At 45.7% G+C, this 21,353-nt stretch overlaps 1 protein-coding gene across 1 annotated transcript in view; it reads right to left on the reverse strand.

The window, feature by feature from the left end:
* The window catches only part of SH3PXD2A (SH3 and PX domains 2A), a 262,339-nt gene that overhangs the window by 61,156 nt on the left and 179,830 nt on the right, over window positions 1-21,353 (reverse strand). The window contains exon 7 of the mRNA XM_067300208.1: window positions 4,242-4,373. Coding sequence (XP_067156309.1) covers window positions 4,242-4,373 — 132 coding nt within the window. The remainder of the gene's footprint in view (window positions 1-4,241; window positions 4,374-21,353) is intronic.

Raw genomic sequence — 21,353 nt, forward strand, 5'->3', positions numbered from 1 at the left:
TCTACATTGGATTCGTGCTGTGAAGTCAGAACATTTCAATTCCCGAGGGCAAATAAGCAGAATGAAAAAAAAAAAAAAAAACAAAAAACACCCCCCCCATGATGCTTTTTTGTTGAGATTAAAAGCATCGTGCGCTTGACAGACAAGAGAGTCAACTCTTCGTGTTGTCATGTTGAAACTGCACAGAGCTGCTGAGACAGTGTTGGAGGATGCAGGTTGGTTGCAGTGCGTTTCAGCAAGGCACGGTTATTTCTGGGGAACACAGCCTTGAGGAACAGGCTGCAGTTACAGGGGCTATCTGGAAAGCATGTAAAACTATTTTTCTCTTGATGCATTTGTGATCGTTGCAGATTTTCCCCCACTCGGCTGAGGAAAAAAATAGATAAATATTCTATCAGACACACATCTAGCACAAAATGGGGCTTCCACTCATGTAACCATAATTCAAAGAAAGGTCTTAAGGACAACTTTTGTTGAGCCAAGATAGGTATTTGCCACAAGAACCCAATTTCAGAGACTGAGAGTTGCTACATTAAATAATTTGTCTTGAAATACAGAAACCCTACAAAGTTTTCAGCCTAGAAAAATTTGCTTCTGTAGCAATTGTAGCAGTCAGGTTAGAGTGACCCATTGGCTTAATAACAGAGATAAAGGCTTTCAGAATTTATTCAGCACAGATGCCACACTGACCTTACTTTTCACTCATAATACTGAGCAGAAGGCTCAACTTTAAGTGATGCCCAAGTCACAGCTTTCACCAGCACAGTGGCAAAGACCATCTCACCCAGTCTTCGTGGAAAAAAAAAAAACAAGGATGAAGCAAGGCCCTACAGAACCATGGGTTTGCACGTCTGACTGCAACAGGCCTCAAATCCCATCTCTCAGATACAGTAAAAGCTACACTAAATACCTTACAGTAAATGCAACACACTTAAGGTGAAGTTAACTTAGCCTAACAGCAACCAAGTAAGACTTCGCTAGATCAAATACCAGAGGTTTTTTTTCCTCTACTTGTTTTATTCAGTAGTCTTTGAAAGCACAGAGCACTTCCTTCTGGTGGACACTGAACTTGGACGTGAACAGAGGAGATGGTAACCCTAGCTCAAGCTCTAGAGGCAATCAGAAATCCCCCCCCTTCCCCAGCAGAACATGAGACAGGCACAGCGGTTTGGAAAAAAACTTTTGCACTTCACTGTATAATAGGTATAGAGCCATCTGGCCGATAGAGAGAAGGTGTTTCTTTCCTACAAGCCTCTGCAACAGAGCCAAGTCAATGTTTCTCCCACTTCAAGAAACAAAAGAACCATTACTGTGTCCCTAGGTATCAATATGCAACCCTGTTCAGGCAAGGCTTTTAGAAATCAAGCAGTCATCCATGCCTTTTCACATCCAGCTTTCCCAAAGTACAGTAAAAAACAAAACAAAAAAAACCCCATCCCAAAACCAGACATACGCTATGTTATATGTATGTATACACACACAGGAAAGTCTGAGATACCAGCCAGCAAAAAACATCACATTCAGTCCATGGCATTGAGGTTGATGGAACTTCCCATGCAGCTGAGAAGCTCTCTAGTCTTGCTTCCTGAACCGCTGTCCTGTATGGATAACGGAGCAACGTTTCCTTGCAGGAACTGTCACTGTTACAGATTGCACAAGTAGCAGCTTCCTTCATTTCTACTTGCCTGGACCAGAAGAGCATGCCTAACTTAGACAGTCAGGCCTACAGTTCCACAACACTTATCACGGCAACATAATAATGCTAGATTACACAGAAAGTTGAATTACTACACATATGTATAGTCCAATAATCTTACTTTCTTAAGAAGGTTATCCCCATGCTGGTAGAAGTCATAACCAAGTCTTCTAGACATCCTTGCCTACACTAAACTAGACATCCAAATTCAAAAACAAGTCACATGTTTAAAAAAGTTGACACTATGGAAACTTTTGCGGGTGTCATTATGTGCCATCTTATGGTTCATGCCTTCAGCTTTAGCTGAAGGCACAATAATTCATACAATTAATGGCATGCCTGTGGCATCCCTAACCCAGGAGGGTTTGGGTTTGCTAGGAAACCTGTTTTTGGAAAAGCTAAAAGACTACTACTCTGCCAGAAAACGTTAGAAAAGCATCCAAAGCAAGTGATGCTAAGTCACCAGTGACTTATGTTTTTATTTTATATGTGTATGGAAGAGTGGCAATTTCCTACTTGACTTTTCAGGTCAATACTGAAAGTTAAGGAAAGCAGGAGTACAACCTCTCACATTTAAGTTGCAGTGGTTATGTGGCGGCATCAAGCTATAGTGAGTTATCAGATGCTTATTTTAGGGAGATTACAAGGACTGCTGGACCCTGGGAAGACAAGTGTACGTGGGAATCAAGGACAAGACCATAATGTGGAGTTCAGAGCTTCAGACTTCCTTGCTTGTTTACATGGACATTAAGAAGCCTGGCTACTGAGCATCAGCATATGGACTTAAGGACTGTAACTCATGCTCAAGGATATTTCCTTAGGAGAGCCACATTTCTGGACCCCTTAAATTTAAACCCTGACACTCCCCCATTTACATCTTCACATGCCATGTGGTTCAATACAATGCGATGTGAACTGTGCAAAGCAGGGAGGTCATATTAAAGACACATACAAGGGAATCATAATTTGGAATTCAGACCCTTCTTGTATTATTTGAACGGCCCAATTCCCTTGGCTTCACAAGCTATCAAAGACAGGGATATTATGGGTACAAATAAAAGTTGCTGCAGAAACCAGGCTTGTTCTGACAGCAGTAACACCCAGTATTGACAACGAGGAGTCCTCAGGCATGGAAGGAAGGATACTTCTCTAGCTCAGACATTCACTACATAAGCAGCGAAGGCATTTTTTCCCCCTTCAGCCACAAGGATTTCTTTAAAACAGGGCACATGAGCATTTTGGCCTCTTTACTAGCCTTGCAACTGGCTCATTCACTGTTCAATACCCCAAAGACAGGCATTTCTGCTCATGCTTGCCAGTGCATTTCCACACACTATCCTTTTGGACACCACACTAAAAATCACTGGCCAAAACCAGAGTACATCACTTTGAGCCAAACAAGCATTAGCCTTTCATACAGCAGAAAAGTTACCACCCCATTAAAAAATTATTATATATAATATATATACTCACACACACAAACAGCATAGTCATTACTATGGGTAACCTGACTCAGTTTTGGAAGGTGGATTTTATTCCCAGATTAGGGTGTTCTGGTTCCCCCAAATTCTGGCATACCCAAAGCGCTACAGCAGCCAGCCATGGATGGCCCCGTGTGCTGAGTTACCATGACATAAGCCTTCATTTGAAGGGCTCCAAACGCCAGCTGCTCCTCCAGATGAGGACAAGTCACAAGTGGATTGGGAACCAGTCCTGGATAACAACTTTGGATTAAGGGCACAAGGAGCAATAGAGGGGAGGAAGGGGAGCCCCTGAAGACAGGCACTTATTTAAACCAGCTGTTAACTCACTCTAAATACTCACGTGTATACAGTCTCATACATTTGTTCAGGCTGACTAAAAACTACCAGGCATCCATGAGTTAAAGTACACAAAGGACATCTATACAAACACTTGCCAAAAGTCTCATTTTTCCAACTGAGGCTGGCTATTCCATGGATGGCAGAAGAGGGGATTTTATCTGCTTTTACATGACAGGCTCTGCCTCCTTGCCTCAAAATTCCCCAATTAACACTTCTGCAAGAAGTCTGGAGGTTGTGCATGGCCACGTATTTATCTACGCACATCCCCTCCCCTCCCTACTGAGTTCTGGGCCACGGGCTAGGCTGTCAAGCCAAGTTTCATCCCAAGCAATTTTTAAACACACATCCTATAAATCCTCCAAAAACCAAGTTAGTAATGGAAATGCTGACAGACTTGAAGTGACAGCAGGGCAGCTATATCATTCTGCTATGCATCAGCTTCATTAGCTGCAGATCCTTTTCTCCTTCACCTTAGTTTTCCATTAGTGTACTTTGGCTAATTAACACACATAACCTACGAAACATTCTTACAGTGGAAGGCAACATTTGGCCCCCAGCCCAAATCAACATCGGGAAACTTCAACATCCTTGGCCAGACATAGTGACTGTACCAGATGGAGCTAACATACAGCTACAAGTAGTGATGAGGGAAACGAACAGAGAAGAACACATGCAAAAAAAATCTCACCACTGAAGAGGAAAAAGAAGCAAGCTTGTCTTACCGCTTTCGTTTTTCTCTATGACGTCCACGACCTCGCCAGCCTGGAGGCTAATTTCAGAGTTCTCCTGCTTCTCATAGTTGGACACCACCACATATTGCTCCAGGATCATGGGTTCAGAGCTAGCATCAGCACCTGGGGAAGGGAAAAAGCAAGCTGTAAGCCAGCTTCCAGCCATGGCTCCTCGAGAGCGACCTCCGTCCATCCGATTCACGACAGGCCAATTTGTCACCGGAGCCAAGCGAATCAGCAAACAACCTTGGCTCGCAGCATATCCCCAAATGGCTGGCCATATAGAAATAGCCTCCTCTGGCCCACAACCCAGCAGCACAGAGGGACATTGGAGAAAAGAATAAGAAAAAGGGGAGGGGGGAAAAAAAATGTAAATGAGCCAAGTAGTGAATTAGTTGCAAAGTTTCATGATGGATTCTGAAAGTAAACCTCTTCCCAACATGGTTTCCACAATCCTTGCTCCCATTCAGAGAGAAAAATCCTGGGTAGAAGCAGCATAAATCCACAGCTGAGCCATCCCCCCAGTAAACCAAAAGAAAAAACAGCTCTCCCCTTGGAGTCTCAGCTCCTTCTCCACTCTAAAGGCTTGAGCTGCGAGTCAAGAGGGGGCTGTAGATGCCAATCATATTCGTCTGCACTACAGCCCTTAAATAGAAACACATGAGCAGGACTGAAAGAAGGAGGTGGGGTGGAGGGAGAGGGGAAGGCGGGGAAGAGTGTTTACTTGAAACAGAAGAAGAAAAAAAAAGTTACAGCGCCAGAGTCGTACTAACACACAGCCGCCCCCCTCCCGCCCCCCGCCGGCTCTCCAGTTCCGCATTCCCCGCGGAAGAAACAGCCTCCGACCACGGGGAGCCGCCGAGTCCCACTGGCTGCTGCGGACGGGACGGGACAGGCGCCTGCGGAGGGAATGAGCAGTGCCGCTTCCCCCTTTCCATCTCCCTTCAGTTGGATTTTGGGGCATTTTGGGCCAACCTTTCCAACTGCTCTGTGTCCCCCCCCCCCCTCCCCCCACCGAAGAGTTTTGGCTATTGGAGCTATTTATGAATGAGCGTAGGCTCTCGTGAGCAGGGAAACAGAAAAGCACAAAATAACTATTCTCCTCCCTTCTTCCAGATACCCATGCTCAAGTTCCTTTGTTTTTGGGGAGGAGGGGACTCCTCCTCCCCCTACCCCCAAATGTAATGGTCATTTTGGGGTGGAGCCAAGAGCCAGGCGCGTTGCGGTGCCAGACACGGAGGGAGAATTCCCTGCACTGCTGCTCACTGCTCGAGACAGCCCCGCTCATGGATGCAACATAAACACTGCTGACGGGGCCTCTCCCCTCCCGGCACAGGGGCAGGCACACCGCGTACGCGCTCCTGCTTGGGAACTGCCTAGGGAAGTCATGCAAACCTTTAGGACATGAGTTTCTTGATTTACGCTGGAACGCTTGCATGCTCTTTGAGGCATTAGACCAAAACAAAAAGCATCTACAATTGCTCTGTTAAGAGCCACCAGGCATATGTTATAATACAAAAATTTTACAGGTTTCCTGAATTAGTATTGTCTACTAAGGCAGAGCAGTTTGGGCCAACAGTACCTTACACATTTTACATAGTAAGAGATAGTTCCTGTCTCTCTAGATTTCAAGGCACAGCTGGAAAGGGAGACAAAAGCCGATGCTTGACTTGCTGAAAGTCCCATTTCACATGGCAGGGGCAGAGCCAGGAGCAGAATCCAGGTCTCTTGAATCTCTGCAGAGAAATTGGCTAAAAAAGACAGGAAGGAAGCAGCGTGGTCTAGCAAGTTGTCCACTGCGCAAAGCAGGGGACTGAGGGCCAAGATGATGATTAGCACTGTACTTTCAACAGCAATATGTTCATATTTGCTTGGGCTGAAGATGTAAAGTGATTCTACAGACAAATAATTAGTAACCCTGCCAGAAGAAAGGTAAAGAGCACATCAGCCATTAGAACGGCCTTCCATGAAATGACAAATCTAAACCAAAGACAGTTAAGCCAACCTTTTCCTGAAACAAAACACTGCCACGGTGCCTCCCTTTGGGACAGATTTAAGAAATCCAGAAAATTAGAAGACTTTCTTACTCCCTAAACATGGCTCTCCTTGTATTATATGGATTTATTTTCTTTGCAAGAGGAATGTTCTCTAAAAGACAGTGTTTAAAAGTTTTAGCTCTTTTATGGATGGCTGAACCAGACAGTAGCAGGAATGGGGGGAGAAGACAGAAGTGACAACATTAAAATACGTAATAAAAACTTTCACCATAGCTGTCCACTCTAGATAAGCACCGTATTTCTGTTCATGATGAATCAACTCAACTTCTATGTCCTGGTTTGAAGCAACTGGTTCATTTGGAGCATGATGAGATGCCTTCCCCCATTTCACACGGCTTCCCATGCAGCCCCTTCTCCAGGGCAGAAAGGGCCTGCATTTTTGTCTTCCTTCAACCTATTCATGCAAGTAATCACTACAATGCTCACCCATTTTTAGTCTTAAGATAAACGTGGGTTGTCTAACCAGAATCCAAAGCTGTCACAGCAGTATGTGCATGCACGTTCATCAGCAGAGAATTTGGTGTGTCAAAAATGCAGAAGGAGGGACTGAACAGTTGCAAAGGGAGCAAGGGACAGACAGGAAGCTTGCCAAAACAGACATCCCTAGTGTCTTATTTCCCCTAATCTCCTGGGCAGTTTTCATGGGAGAGGGAAGGGGGGGTGGGAGAAAAAAAAAAAAACAAACCAAAAAAACCCCACACAACACCCAAAAAACACCCCACACGTGAAGCACAGCACTGGGCTTGGTGGCAGGCCTGGTGCTCACGTGCCGCACCATCCCTGCTGGGAACAAAGGGAGGGCTGCGTGCACAGTGCAAGCTGGCAAACACGCCGCGATCATTCCCCGATATCTGAGCCAGGGAACAGATGCCAGAGCAACGGCCTTGCCAGAAAATTGGAAGATGCAGCATTTCAAATCTACTTCCTCAACTCACTCTCAAAAAAAAAAAAACTTCCAACAGTTCAGCAAGATAGGTTATATCTGCAGTCACATATCCGAAGCCCAGCAGGACTTTACGATGTGATTTACTGTATCCTGCCTTGGAAGGATAAAGCATTTGCTGCAGGAGGATTTTTTTGTTACTGCAGTGACGGGTGTTACACATACAATTAAGAAACAAGCTTCTGTTAGAAAGGTCCAAGCGTTACACGGTTCCTATTAAGAGATTTATCACCTGAGGAGAATAGGGTGAAAAATTCCTTGGTCTAGGAAGTAACCAAGATCAAAGGAAATGATTCATTTACAACTACAGCAGATCCTGCCCAGAGGATAGCCCCCTTTGGAGGAATGGGGTCTGTGTGGTGAGCATGACGCTCTCCTACACCCAGGATCAGACCTGCTGTTCGCAAGCTACCCTCGAGCCCCTCCAGGATTGCGCTGCACAGCAGGGAAGGCTTCAGCAACACTAAAGGAGGGAAGAAGGGAGAAAGAGGAAAGAAAGAAGAAATGGCTTCTCCCAGTAATCCGAAGTCTTGTATGTTTTTTTGGGGGGTAGTCTACACTGTTACTATATTCCCTTCAGGCATAACCAGCAAAAACTTTAGTCCTCCTCAGCCTTCCCTCCCCCACAAGCATCCTGAGGTGCTTCTCCTCAGCACCTCCCAAGATGCCCACAACATCCCTGGTGCGTTACATCAGGCTGTGGGTTTTCCCCAAAGGGGATTAAGAACAAGACAGGCAACACTAGAGCACAGCACCAATTGTACCCACCCGCCGTGGGCACTTCCAAATCCCTGCCGCTTTGTTCAGCTCCGATTTGCAACATGGGACACAGCATCTCCGAAGAGTTGCAGCCCGCTCGGCTCGAACCACGCTGGAGACGGGAGTGATGCTGAGCAGGGTGCGCTCCCCAGGCAGCTCGGCATGCACGCGATGCTCTGCTCAAAGCTCGCTCAGCAGGGGTGGCGCAAGTGGAAAGCGGAGGACAGGATAAGGCCCATCTGCTCGACAGAGCTCGCCCTCCCCTCAAAAAAAAGCAGAATTAGCATTTCGGTTTAGCTCCCACTTGCAAGCCCTCCCCAGAGCAGAGTGCACAAGAGATTGCAGGCTGAAATAAGAGTTTGCTTGCCTCTCCGTTTATTTTTGCCTCGAGTCCGTTTCCTGGTTAAAGTCTTGAGGATACCCCTCCTCCTCTCCATAGGGCTCCACTTTACAATTCACCTCACGCTCCTCACCTCAGCGATTACCTTCCCAGGACCGGGCAGTAATGTCATCGGAGCTCGTCCACGCTCCTCACAAGGAGCTGGCTCGCTACGAGGTGACACAGTTGCACCCTGCACCCCACGCCGGGGATTGGGAAGGAGGGAGCATTATTTCTCCTGCAGCGCTCAGGGACTGACAGCGACCGTTAAAGCCTCCTAAATAAGAGCACCAAGCACTGGTTCCAAACAATTCCTTCCTCCTCCTCCTATGTTGCAACAGCTAAGACCTACGATGGTTTTGCAATAGCCAAAAATTCAAACCACCAAACGGACACACACAAGAATCATCTGGATATGGAAATTTGAGAAGCCTGATCTTTGCCAGAGTATTCTGCTGTTATCAGGCTATAAACATGTCTGCTCTTTTAATCCATACAGCGTGCAGGTTTTCATATTACACTTTTAGGATTATCAATCAGTGTTTACAGATTCAGACTAAATGAATTAGTCCTGGGCTGGTCAATAAAGATTTTCAAAAGAAGCCAAAACCACAGAAACGGTCAGTGAACACCATAAGCATGATTCATAGATGAATAAGCAACTGGCAGGTAGTTCAGCTTTAGACCCAGACCTCAGGCACAACTGCTGTTGACACATACAGGGTTTGTCCATGGGCATTTGGCAAAATGCCTCATTGATAGTGTCATTATTTTCCATATAATGAAGTCAGAGCTTAGCACTTCCCTTAGCATATAGTGAGAAATAACTGTGGTATCTCAGATCTAGAACTGTGGTTACTTGTTAAAGCCAACTCTTCAAGGGCAACCCTTTATGCATCTTTGGAGGACTCCTTCCAAAGCAGCAAATTTGCTTAAAATCCAAGCCAGATTATCCCCTCACAACCACCATGTGCCCAGCTCTAAGCACAGGACACGGGGATTTTATCCCATGACAAAAGCTTCTACACTTTCTCTGATCACAAGGATCATGCCAGTATTATAAAAGCACATATTAAACCTGCATGTTTTCTTTGGCTTTCCACAATGGCCTATCCCCAAGTATTTTAAGATAGATGGTTTAGATCTGCCTAAGAATTAAGTTAAGCAGCTATTTCACACAAAAAAACCCAGACTATACCAGGTAAAGCACACAAGAGCTCAAGATCTCTCAGTGGTCTCAGAAAAGCACAGTTCCTAAAATAACCAGTTCCTAGAGTAAGCAGTGGGGCACAACTACAAGTTTCCTGGCAGACAAAGATTCAGATCAAGAACAGGTTTCTAACTCCAGGATCTCTTGTCTCCCATTCAGTTTTCTTTTTGTGCTCCAAACAATCAAGCCTTCGACTCCTCTCCTGGATACTCCTCCTCTCCAGAGTGTCACTATTCAGCCCCCTTCCCACTTCCCAAATTTCAGACCATAGTTTAATGTCAGTTATTCCTGAAGGCAGTAGGCCACTCACAGGTTGCAGCAATAGGAAAATGGGATCCATCTCAACTCTTTCTCCCAGACAGACCTTCATGTCGTGCAGTGCCGGAGACCTTCTTTACATATATGGAATTGTATGACAGGAGCCCCGACCAATTCTAAGTGTTTGACTTCAGAAATCAACACTTCTTGGTACAACAGTCCTGAGTCATGACGCTTTAAGGGCGGAGCCAGAATTTTAGCACTGACCATGATAACCAGAGGAATTCAGTACAATTTTAATCCAGTCTCAAGGTCTTATTAATAAAACAATATCGGCAGAAAGCCCTTTGTTTCATTATAACCTTCTCCAAATATTTTGTTTCCTCTATCAAATGGGTTATTAATACATTATTATTCCTGTGAACTCGGCCAAATAGCCCTTTTAATAAGGACAAGGCAATTCTTTCGCCTTTTCTGGGAAGAGGTTCAGAAGCAGGTGATGTTCTGCTATTAGGCAGAGATAGGATAAAAAGCAGAAAGGGAAAAGTCTGGATCTGTCCATTTAAGTAATTCAGAAGAGTCAAAGCCAGAGAAGTTTGGACCAAGAGCCTTATCTAACACAGTCTCAGACTGTTCAAAAATAACACAAGGTTAAGTGCTGTCCATCCAGTGGTGGACAGGTCAGCACACAAAGTCTCATCTCAGCTTGGCAGTAATAACTAATATACAAGAAGTTTCTCAGTAAGTGAGATTTTAATAAGCCATTACCTACATGAAACTAATCCCGCAGGCATCCATGCACACACCCTCCTCAACTCCAAAGCACTTGTGTCCTGCAAGCATTTCAGCAGATGGGGCAATAGCTTCCTTGCAGAGCAGCTCAACCTCCATCCTTTCTCATGATCCTGCTGGCTACACATGCAGAAATCTGGTAGAGTCAGTAACTCCGTGAGCTGTATTAACTCCCTCCTGGCCCCCTTGGAGGCAGCTACAAGGAGACAAAGCCAATTGCAGCATGCATCGTCGGCAGGAAGGGAATGCAGCCTGCCATTGTGGCTGCAGAAGTTAACTCGATTCTTGGATCGATTCCCAAACATAAGGGGTGCATAGTCATTTCTAGCATTTTTAAGAACCAAGATCCGGATAAGCCTTCGTGAGTTTGAGATAAGTGGCAGCTTTAAGGTAGACCACAGCTTCCAGCACTCTGAGTACGTGCTGGACACACAGCTAGAAGCGGCCGCACAACGCAGCCCCCACTGGGAGTGCATCAGGAATGAGCTTGGCCCATGGTAAATGGCAAGAGCTCTCTCAAGCAAGCGCTCCATTTCGGTCTCTTCCTTCTTTACGGTCCTCAGCAAGTTTTCCAACAAAATCTTGACAAACAGAAATTCAGTATTGACCTTTGCCAAGTGGAGCTTGTTAGTCTCAGGGTTTTTTATTTTATTTTTGATCTGCTAGGTTTTAAGATAGAGCCAAGAAAAATTAGAGGCAGGAAGGTGAAAGAAAAAAAAGAATGAGTTCTCTTTCCACTCCTTCTTGGAAAGTTGGCTCTCTAAACAGCAATTTCAACCAACTAGGTTACAGGTAGCAACAGTTAAGAAGAAACTTAAGTATTTTGCACACAAATCTGCTAAACCACTTGGAGATTTTCACACAGCTGCTAGACAGGGTTCTCCACCAGGCTGAAGTCACCTACATATTTTGGCATTTGCCCTAGTCCTTCTGAGTGCTGCAACTCCCCCTCATTACTTCACATAGCACAAAGCAGGCCAGCCAAGGAATTTAACCATAGCTGGGGTGCCCCCAACTATCCTACCAGCATACAGGCTGCTCACAGGGGATGGAGAGGCAGGTTGCTTAGTCATGAAGGTCTGTCCTTCTGGTAACTCTGCAAAGATACCCACTAGTTTCCCACCAGAGCCACAGCACCTCATGGGATCAAGCTGGATGGCATCCACCTATTTCCAAAGCATGGACCTGAAGTACAGAGAAAGCCTTACTCACCTTGGATAGAGACCCTGCTTCATGGGGTAGCTTCAGTCCCAAGGCTGGAGCTTGGGCAGCACCAAACTTCCTTCTGCTCTTATCTCCTGACCCCCAACCTAGGGCCCAGATACGTACTATAAGGGTAAGGATCACATTCAAATCCAGACAGTCTGCTCTGTTGGCCTGTCACACCAATACAGCACATGACAGGTCAGGACTGAAGCACAGCTGTGTTGGAAATTACAGGATTACTTTGAACAAGAAGCAAACTGAATGGCTATGTAAACTGGAATAGCGTGGGGAGCTGAAAACCTGGACAGATGCACCACAAGACTTCTGTGTAGAACGATACATCAACATTTTCCTTAATTGCACCATATGGTGCTAAAAAAAGCCACTTACATTTGCCCTATCGTCATGCACAAGTTTTTGAAGCCAAACCAGCAACACGCATTTAACTAAAATCAGTTGACAGAAGGGAAGGAATTAAAAACTAATTAGTTTTTCCCCTCCTTGCCCTTCAGAAAGCTTGAAAGTCTTAACATTTCACTTGCCATTTTACAGATGGCAACATAAAACAGTCCCAACAGATGTAAGCCACCAGTTTATCCTCCAGGCAATTCTGCAAGATCTGATGAAGAGAGTCAAAGAATCCCAACCCTCTGCCAACCACCCCTGACCAGGTGACCTGTGGGCTCCTCACTGCTCTTCTCATGCAACGCCACCTCTTCTGTCTCCTTCTCAACATGTTTTCCCTCCTGCTCACTCATCCTGTTACCCTCAGTCAGAGCCCTCTGATCTGTTAGCTACCACACTCCTGTGATCGAATACTTCAGATATGCCAGCATTATCATGTCCAACTGCCACCTTGAAATCCGACCTGTTCTGCTCAGATTGGAGAGAGGACCCCTCCAGTGGTATATTCAACTTCTTTCAAAGACAGCATTTCTACAATCATAGTATTACCTACCGAAAACCTCAGACCTGCCAGCACTCATCCACTGAAGGTGGCAGGATATTGTTTGCACGCTTAGAGCGGGGCATGAGCTTGAATATTTGCTGAATCAGGTGCAGAAAACAGCAGGGGTGTTTCTATGCTCACTTGCCTTGCAACCTATGCTGGCCTGACCACCCAGGCGGTTAAGGCCATGCATCTTTCACTGACACAAAACAAAAGTCACTTTAAAAATATGCGTAATATTAAATATATGGTAGAGATGGAGGGGCAAGTTACCCATAGCCACGAGAACTTTTTTTTTTAACTAAAAGGAGAGGAATTGCTTTGAAGAATAAAGACTATTTTAGAAGAGGGAGCCATTTTAAGTAGTACAAAATACTACAGTAATAAGTATCATATCTATATGCACACGACATTCACATCTGTCTGCACAGGATCACAAACTAACCCATTTGTTTCTTCAAGAGGGAAAGCCAGAAAGGAAGTGTCAGAGACTGAAGTTTACAGCTCTTAATTCTTTTCTCTAACTTTGAGGAGAAAAGGCCTCTTCTCTAGTAGCTCATATAAGGTGACAAAGGTTTGCAGACAAATCCACTGGATTCCTCCAGACCCACTGCATGATCAGAAGATCTAAGGTTCCTTATTATATAAAGCTTAGCTTTTGCCTTAGATTAGGCTAGTTTTCCCCAGACCCTGACCTCACCTAGAAGTTGCTTCCCTGCCCCCTCCTCCTCCACATCTTGAGACAAGGAGCCTGATGCTCCCATGAAAGCCTTGCAGCTGCCTCAGAGTCCCATATTTTCTATATAATAGCCTTCCTACTTACTGCAGGAAAGCAGGAGAGCAGCATTTCAGAAGAACAAGGCACACGTCACCAAATTCCTCTCCTTCAGGGGAGAAGCTGCTTTTGGTTCTGGCTCTGGAGGTGGGCATGGAAGAAGTAACACAGCAGAGTACCATCCATTGCTGGTAACATCAAGGTGAAGTGGGCATCAGAAAAGCAAAGCTTTTCCATGTCAAAACACATGCATCATGAAAGACCAGTACATAGGTAAACTACAAATTCTGGATATCTACAGTCACACTTACATTCAAGAAAATCCCCAGGAAAACAGTTTGAACTACAGACTTTTTCTAATAGCATGCAGAACAAGACACAGCAATTTACCTGTGACATTCTTTTTTGGAGTCTCAGACAAACTGGACATCCAAACTTGAAATCCAAGAAGAGGGCAGCCATAAAAAGAGAGAGTAATTAGAGAAACAGGAAAGCAGTCATAAATCACAGCAAGTTTGAAAACTGCAGTCAGAAAGCTTTGAAAGAAGCGTTAATTTTCTTTAGAGCAACGTTGGAATGATGGGGATTTAACCAAAGGGCAAGTTATAAGAACTCTCCAGGCAATTTTTATGTTTTAGGTAACTCGCAGAACTTATGAGACTGTGACTTGTTGTGACCCAGTTTTGAGATTTGGGAATAAAATATGCTCTGAGCTTATTCCCAATAGATCAGGGAATAGAAACCAAGAGACATTTGACTCATTAGGCCTCAGTCCTGCAAAAGTACTTAGCTTTACAACTGTTAATGATCCCCATGAAACCAACAGGCAACTCACAGAAATAGAGCTTAGCAAATACATGCAAGTACATGCATTTTCTCACCCTGGAATAATATTAAGATAGAAATAGATAAATTATACACCACAAAAAAAGAGTTCAAAAGTCCAATAAAGGTGCATTCAAAGCATTAATAGAAGCATGATTTGTTAGCCAATGAATACTAGGAAGAAATCTGGTTAAGGAGAAAGCTAACACAGTTGCTATCAACAAGATCAAAAGAATTCCCTCCCCAACCCATAAAATGAGGTGTAAATATTTGGCTTGGGATTCTGGGAATAATCTTCAAATGTAAATTTTTGTTTGAATACATTGGAAGTATGTTTTAAAAGTTATCAGGTTCACTCCCATTTCAAATTAAGAACCAGTATCACAGGCAAGCATTGCTCCTATTACATGGGAAGAGGGAACATAAGGACAGCTGTTACTCCTACATGGCCTGGGAGAAGAGACAAGCAGGGAAAAGGTGTTTATATGGTAGGCTAAAACTTTCTATATTGTGAGGGAAGCAATTCCAAAATGCAGTATTTCAAAGCCATTTGCAACTTGGAACCCAAACTATCAGTTTAGCAGCAGGTAAGAGGCACCTTTCAACCACCTGAAGGAGAGAGAGGCAATATATACTTGCGGACTTGTCTGTTTGACTTCTGATTGTCTTTTGAGCCACAGAATATCATCAAGACAGCCAAGATCAGCATGAGCTTCCTAGTATGTGCTAGCAATTTCTCAGTTACACACTAAATACAGAGCATAAAAACAGCTTTCAAGCATGCTCTCACTGATAAACAGAGGTCAGTAACATTTAGTCATATTTCCTCAGCACTAAGGTAACAGGTTTTGAAATCCTTTCTTTACGACAGGCCCACAATTTTCAGTGCATTCAAGCAAAACTAGAGTTCAAATGGATTTGGTGTTCTGCTTAAGTTTCGGTAAGTTCTCAGTAGCGGCTACTGGACTTTCAGCCACCTAATCCCCAAACCCATGCATTGCACTGCCACAATACAGTGTAAGATACACTGTGATAAACATTAAGATGATTTACTTTGGACTGGGATTACCAATTCAAAGTCAAGGATCTGCTTTGGTAGAGCGCAACAGGAAATCATCTGGCAGAGAGTAACTTATGCTCTAGCTCATGGAGGGAATATATGGCATGTTTCTATCACACGCTCAGGACATGCACAGCAAAGGGTGTGAAGGAGCTGTTGTCAGCAGCTTGTCTATTAGCTTTTGCGTGCGCTTCCACTGCCTTTGAGAAGAGGGTTATGAACTTCTGTCTGGAAGGAGATCTGACAGCTGACTGCTGAACCTGAACATGGCAGCAATAAATAAATCAGAAAACATATTGCAAGAACAACTGGGAAGATTTCAAATAAACAGCTTGCCCCACTCCAAGCTGGCAGCAGCCAGCAATTGAACATACAGAGGGAATAGGATGTGCCTAGCGTGAGCTTAGGGCTGTACTGGATCTGTCCGTTTGCCTGCCCCAGAAGGGAGGGAGTTTAAAGCTAGATGCACAGTAGCCCTATCTACAAACACCCCCCTGTGTGAGAGATCAGAATTGATATGGAACCAAGTTTTCCATTTAAAAAAAAACACAAAAAAAACCCCCCGCACACCACTGTGATAGCAACTAAAAATTAAGTTAAACTCCCCCCCTCCCCTTAATATTTTTCCTCCTTGTCAAAGCCATTGATCTAAACCAGCATAAAAAGGGCAATCTAAGTAGTAACTGGTAAACAACACTGCCGGTCCCCAACGTGGGCTCCCCAGCCCCAGAAGCTGGAAAGAGAAGCAGCACTTTTCAACTGACAGAAGTAGATGTGGATGAGGTTGCTTCTGAAGCAGAAGACAGCAGCATTTTTCAGCTGCTCCTGCACATCTGCTTAGCATTAAATTTCCTTCTTGGGGATTTTTTTTTTTTATTCCAAGACATTTAAGCTCTAATTGCTACCAGCTTCTAAGAGTTCCCCCTACAAATAATAAAAATATCAGACATTAGTGATGGATTCCACTTCACAAAGAGCTCAAAAGAAGAGCCGTGGTGGGAGCCAGGGTATGGAGGGGAGGTCAAAGGCCCCAGAAGCACACTGTGACTGCACCAACAAAACACAAGCTTTATACAGCCCCGGGTTTCCCCTTTAGGACAGAGCTTTACTGGAATCCTGCATGGGGCTTGGAATCGCTTTCCAATGGGATTGGTAATGGTAAACGAACAAACCCTCGCTTCCTGCCCTGCCGCCCCCCTCCGCCACGCTGCCGAGAGGCAGTTGGTCTCAAATGACTTGGGGGGGGGGGGGGGAAATCTCAGTATTTGGATGGAAAATTAAAGTTGCCTGCTCAAAGCAGGCCACTCCTAAGGCAACGGCAGCCTGAGCCTGGTCCTGACTCCAACCCCCAAGATCCTTGCTGCTGGTTTCAGCTGGAACCAGAACAACTCCTCCAATAGGAATTATTTTTAAAAGCTTAAAGAAACACAGGTCCATAAATTCCAGCTAAGCCAGGGAGCCCAGGCAGTTTTGCAGAGTGGTAAGGAGGTTCCCCTTCAGAGCCATGTTGCGCAGAAATAGTGGTGGAGCAGGCGGCTCTTCAGGAACGGCTGCTGAACCCGATCCCGCTCAAGCTGCTGCTGCAGAGATGGGAGCCCAAGGATGGGTCAGCTATACTCCTCAGGTGGGCAAGGGAAGGAAGGAAAGGGGCAAGCGCTTTAAAGACATAATTAAGCTAGTTGCTGTGGTGAACTAAAAAGATGAAACAGACTGCTTTATTTAGGTTTCACCAGAAGCTTTCCTGCTGCCACCAAGACTGGTTTGATTGCTGCTCCTCCCACTACTGGCAAGAGGACAGGCACCAGACGGCTGGGGATGGGCGCTTCACACGTGGGATGCAGCCCCACTCCACTCATTTTAGTAGCAGACGACTCGTCTTGCATGCAGTTAGGGCAGAGCAAGCTTCAGGAAAACCTACAAAAGCCAGAGTCAGTTTAGAGTTGACTACATGAGCTCACCGTGACCAAAATTCAGAAGATGTCACATTCACGGTTCACATCGGTACTGCACATCAAATTCAGTCCTGGCCCAACAGGTGCCAAGCAACTCCTCTGCCTCAGCCCTTCTGCTAGCAGGTCTTGGTGCAGGGTTTCTTTGTCAGCAGCGCTGCTTACAGCACCAACACTCAACATTCAGTCTGGCACCCATTTTTTAATGCTGCTGTAAAAGCTAGAAGAAACACACGCCTAAAGACTCACAGGTTGCATTTTGCTGGAGCTGATGCCAGGGACTTTTACCAGTATCTATGTAGCTTGCTAGTCTATGAAGCTACTGCAGGAATATTGCCCAGCAATACCCAATTCCTGCATGGGAATTTGATCCTCCTGGTCCTGAGTCTCAGCATGGTTTTAGTTCTAGCCATTTAGCCTTTGCCTCAAACAACTGCTGGGCACAGCTGAGAAGTCAGCATAGGTCAAAGGCTATTTGCAACAAGCAATCTGAATGGAGCTATCTTGTTTTGGGGGGTAAAAGAGTTCAGTGATATGGACATGAGCTGTCCTATGGAAGTTGCCTTCCATACCAGAGAGCGATCCTAGGTCCATTTAATTAACAGACCCTTCAGCATTCCCTGGTGATATTTGAGGTAGGACTTCGTGCTAGGAAAAGCCTCCCTGCAGCTGTCATGCTGCATATTAAAGTATCAAGAAAAGGATTATAAGAACAAGTGGCCTTGTTGAAGACATGCTGACATTTGAAAGGCACTGCCTCTTTCTAAGAGTGATCAACTCTGTAGGGCATTAGTTCTCTCCATGAAAAGGTAATATCGGCTTGATTAGCAGATAACCACAGCACTGAGAGCAGCTGACCATTTTGCAGATTCATTTCCCAGACATTCATCCTTCCAACCTTAATTATAAGGAAGGGGGGAAGAGACTAGATGACACAGCCCTCGAGTGAACTGGACCTACACTGGCTTCCTGGGAAGTTGGTGATTGACACTCCACTCCAGCTCAGAGGGCTTCACTGGTGGTCCAGTAAGCAGCAGCGATTCCTCATATTGGAACAGGGGGAGGCAAGTACTTCTGCTACTTTATCACTGTTCAAAATAAAAGGCATTAAGAGAGGGATGTGGGTGTTCTCATCCCAACAGCAGTATTTGACAAGTCAGCAAGAACAAGTTGCAGCAGCCTGTTTCTTAGAGCTGTCCATTTCTTAGAAGCTGTCCAGAGCCTTATTTTTTATAACATTCCCTGCATACAGCAGAACATAAAACTGAATTTAAGCCTTTATGCCATCCAAGCTTTCCTGCACCCATGCAAGGTGGAGTTGGTACAAGTGAAGTGCCATGTCCTTGCCCTGGGTGCTCAGGTGTGACACCCCCAGAGCCAGCAGGAACCCTGGGGGTAGCCTGTACTCAGACCACAGCTCACTGGCTGCAGAAGTCCTCCACAGTGCAGAGGGCAGGGGTATTTCCATGGCAGCCAGCAGGCCTTCAGACCTGTGCCCCTTCTGCAATGAGAGGAAGGGTTCAGGCCACATACACCTTGAGCGCACAAGGCTGCACCCCTTCTCTGGCTCCTCTAGAGCCTCTTGCTGGGGTTTGGCCTCCATCTCGCCTTACCACTTGCCTTCTGCCCTCCCCAGCCAAGCTGAGGGACTTCCTCCTCCTCCTGGCAGGGACGTTCACACTGACAAGAAGAGAAAGCTCAGTGAGGATCCCAGAAAGCTCTGGGGCTTGTTTCTGCTTTCCTACCTGCTCACATCTCCAAGCAGAGCACCCCCAGGCCCTGTACCACCAGCTCCTGGGCACCTTCTGGGAGCAGCACTGCCATAGGCACCCTGTCCAGTGTCCCCCGATACCCTCATGAGCTGTTTCTAAGCCCTTGACTTCTTGCATCCACCAATTGCCCCATGGTTTCTCTCCTCTTGCCCCTTCCCCTCCAGCAGGGGCTTGCTACTTTGGTTAAATTGAAAAGGTAAGAGGATTCAGTAATGCTAGACCAGGGGAATGAGAGAAATATTTGGTGTTGCTAATTATTTCCCCCCCACCCCTAAGAACAGAAGTAGGAACAGAGTCCACATGCAGCTCTACAGCTAAAAAAAAAAGCAGATGCACCTTCCTCTGAATTGGAATGGTTTTCACGCATTTGTGGCCCACACAATTGACTCATTCAATTAGGCAGAAAACAGAGAGCCAGAGAAAGGGGAGGATGGCACAGAAAGGCTGCAAGCGTTTTGATGTATTATTTCAGTCATTACTGCCCAAGGCATACTGCTCAACTGTGCCCTTGATGCCTCTTCCTCCGGGCTCCAGAGGGGCCCAGAACAAAAACCATTTCTGCCCAAAGCCTGGCACAGGGTGGGCCTGGCCAGCAGTCAGGCTTCCTAGGTACCACAATGACAGATTTATTTGCTACTGCGAATGCTGGGGAAGCGGCAGCCAGCCCTGCCCCTCACAGAGCTGCTTAAATAAGCTTTCCTCACTCCATGGGACCTGATGCTCCATGTTTAAAGCAAGTATCTTAAGATAGTTTTCGATGGAATACAGAAATATGTTTGAGTTTCTTCCAACCAGGAGAAGTCATGTGTATTAGAGTGCACTTCCCATCCTTTCAGAGACATCTTCTCTCCTACATCAGGACATCGCCCACTCCCCACGTTGCCTGTCCGAGAGGTACATCAATTAGTCATAAATACTTTATGAAGAAGATCTGCAGTTTGTTTGTTGTTTTTTAAATACACAAATCTAGCTAAAGTGCATGAGGAAGAGGATTTGACAGCAGGCATTAAACAAGGCCTTCAACTTTCACTGATTTCAGGCTCACCCCCAACAGCTTGTGCAAGGCTTTGGAAGAGAGGCTCCATTTCCGAGCGGGGGTGGCAGCAGCCAGCCTGACCCGCAGCCACGAGCGCAGGGAGCATCTTTCCTTCCCTGGCAGAGGCCGGCTGCTCCGGGAGCCGGCAGGCTCGTCGCCCTGCCCGGAGCCACGCTGCAGACCAATCTCCAGTCACTTCCACTCGCCACGTAAGCAGAACTGCTGGCGTATATTAGACCCACACACACTGCTTGGAAAATGTTCCCATCTGGCTTTCACGTGACCCAAGCATGCCTCAGAAATTCATCATCTGTATAACAAACTCCTGCAGGGGAGAAATCCACAACCAAAAAAAATCCCTTTCCAGAGTCAGACAGGAACAGTGGGGCGAGAGGATCATGTGCTCGGCACACAGCGCAGCTACGCTGCTTACCAGCTGCTTTTCGGCAGCCTCGTACAGTCCCCTGCCCTTTCTAGAAGTACTAACTTAAAAGAAAATTGGGTCCGATTCTTTGCTTTACTCTCAGTTTTCTAATCTGTTTACTGCTGCAAAAGCCCATCCTAATCCCATTTGTGTACCCAGAAGTAAACAGGATTATTTAGTCTTTGCTTTGATAACCATATATCATATTAACTCTTTCCACACAGCGAGTGAGGACTGCTTCCCACAGGACTGCTGTGCTATGGTCTCTGCGCATGCAATATTGCGGGACTTCCCAGTTTTGCTGGGAAGTGCCTAGACTATCCAAATGCTAATCCACACTTACAGCTGTACAAACCAAGAGCATTGTTCCTATGAAGAAACAAACAACTTTCAACACAGCCAAAAAGGAGGGCAGAAAAGCCCCCAGCATTACACTTAGAAAGTCACAGGTACATGTGCGCTAGGATTTGTGCATGGCTAAAATATTCAAAGAGCAGAAGTTCAATTCCAGCTGCAGAGAAGTCATGCGGCCAAACACAGAAAATGGATGGCGGCCCTTGCACATCCAGGCAGCCTGTTTTAAGCGGCAGCAGCCTGAACCAGCCACTTGAGGAATACGTTGTAACTCCTGGTAAGCACCTTGTGAGCAATACTTCCAACCATGATGGGTTAGACGAGCCACTCCACCCAAAGCTGACCAAGGAGAATC

Source organism: Apteryx mantelli, chromosome 7, assembly GCF_036417845.1.
Source record: "Apteryx mantelli isolate bAptMan1 chromosome 7, bAptMan1.hap1, whole genome shotgun sequence".
Classification (NCBI taxonomy): Eukaryota; Metazoa; Chordata; class Aves; order Apterygiformes; family Apterygidae; genus Apteryx; species Apteryx mantelli.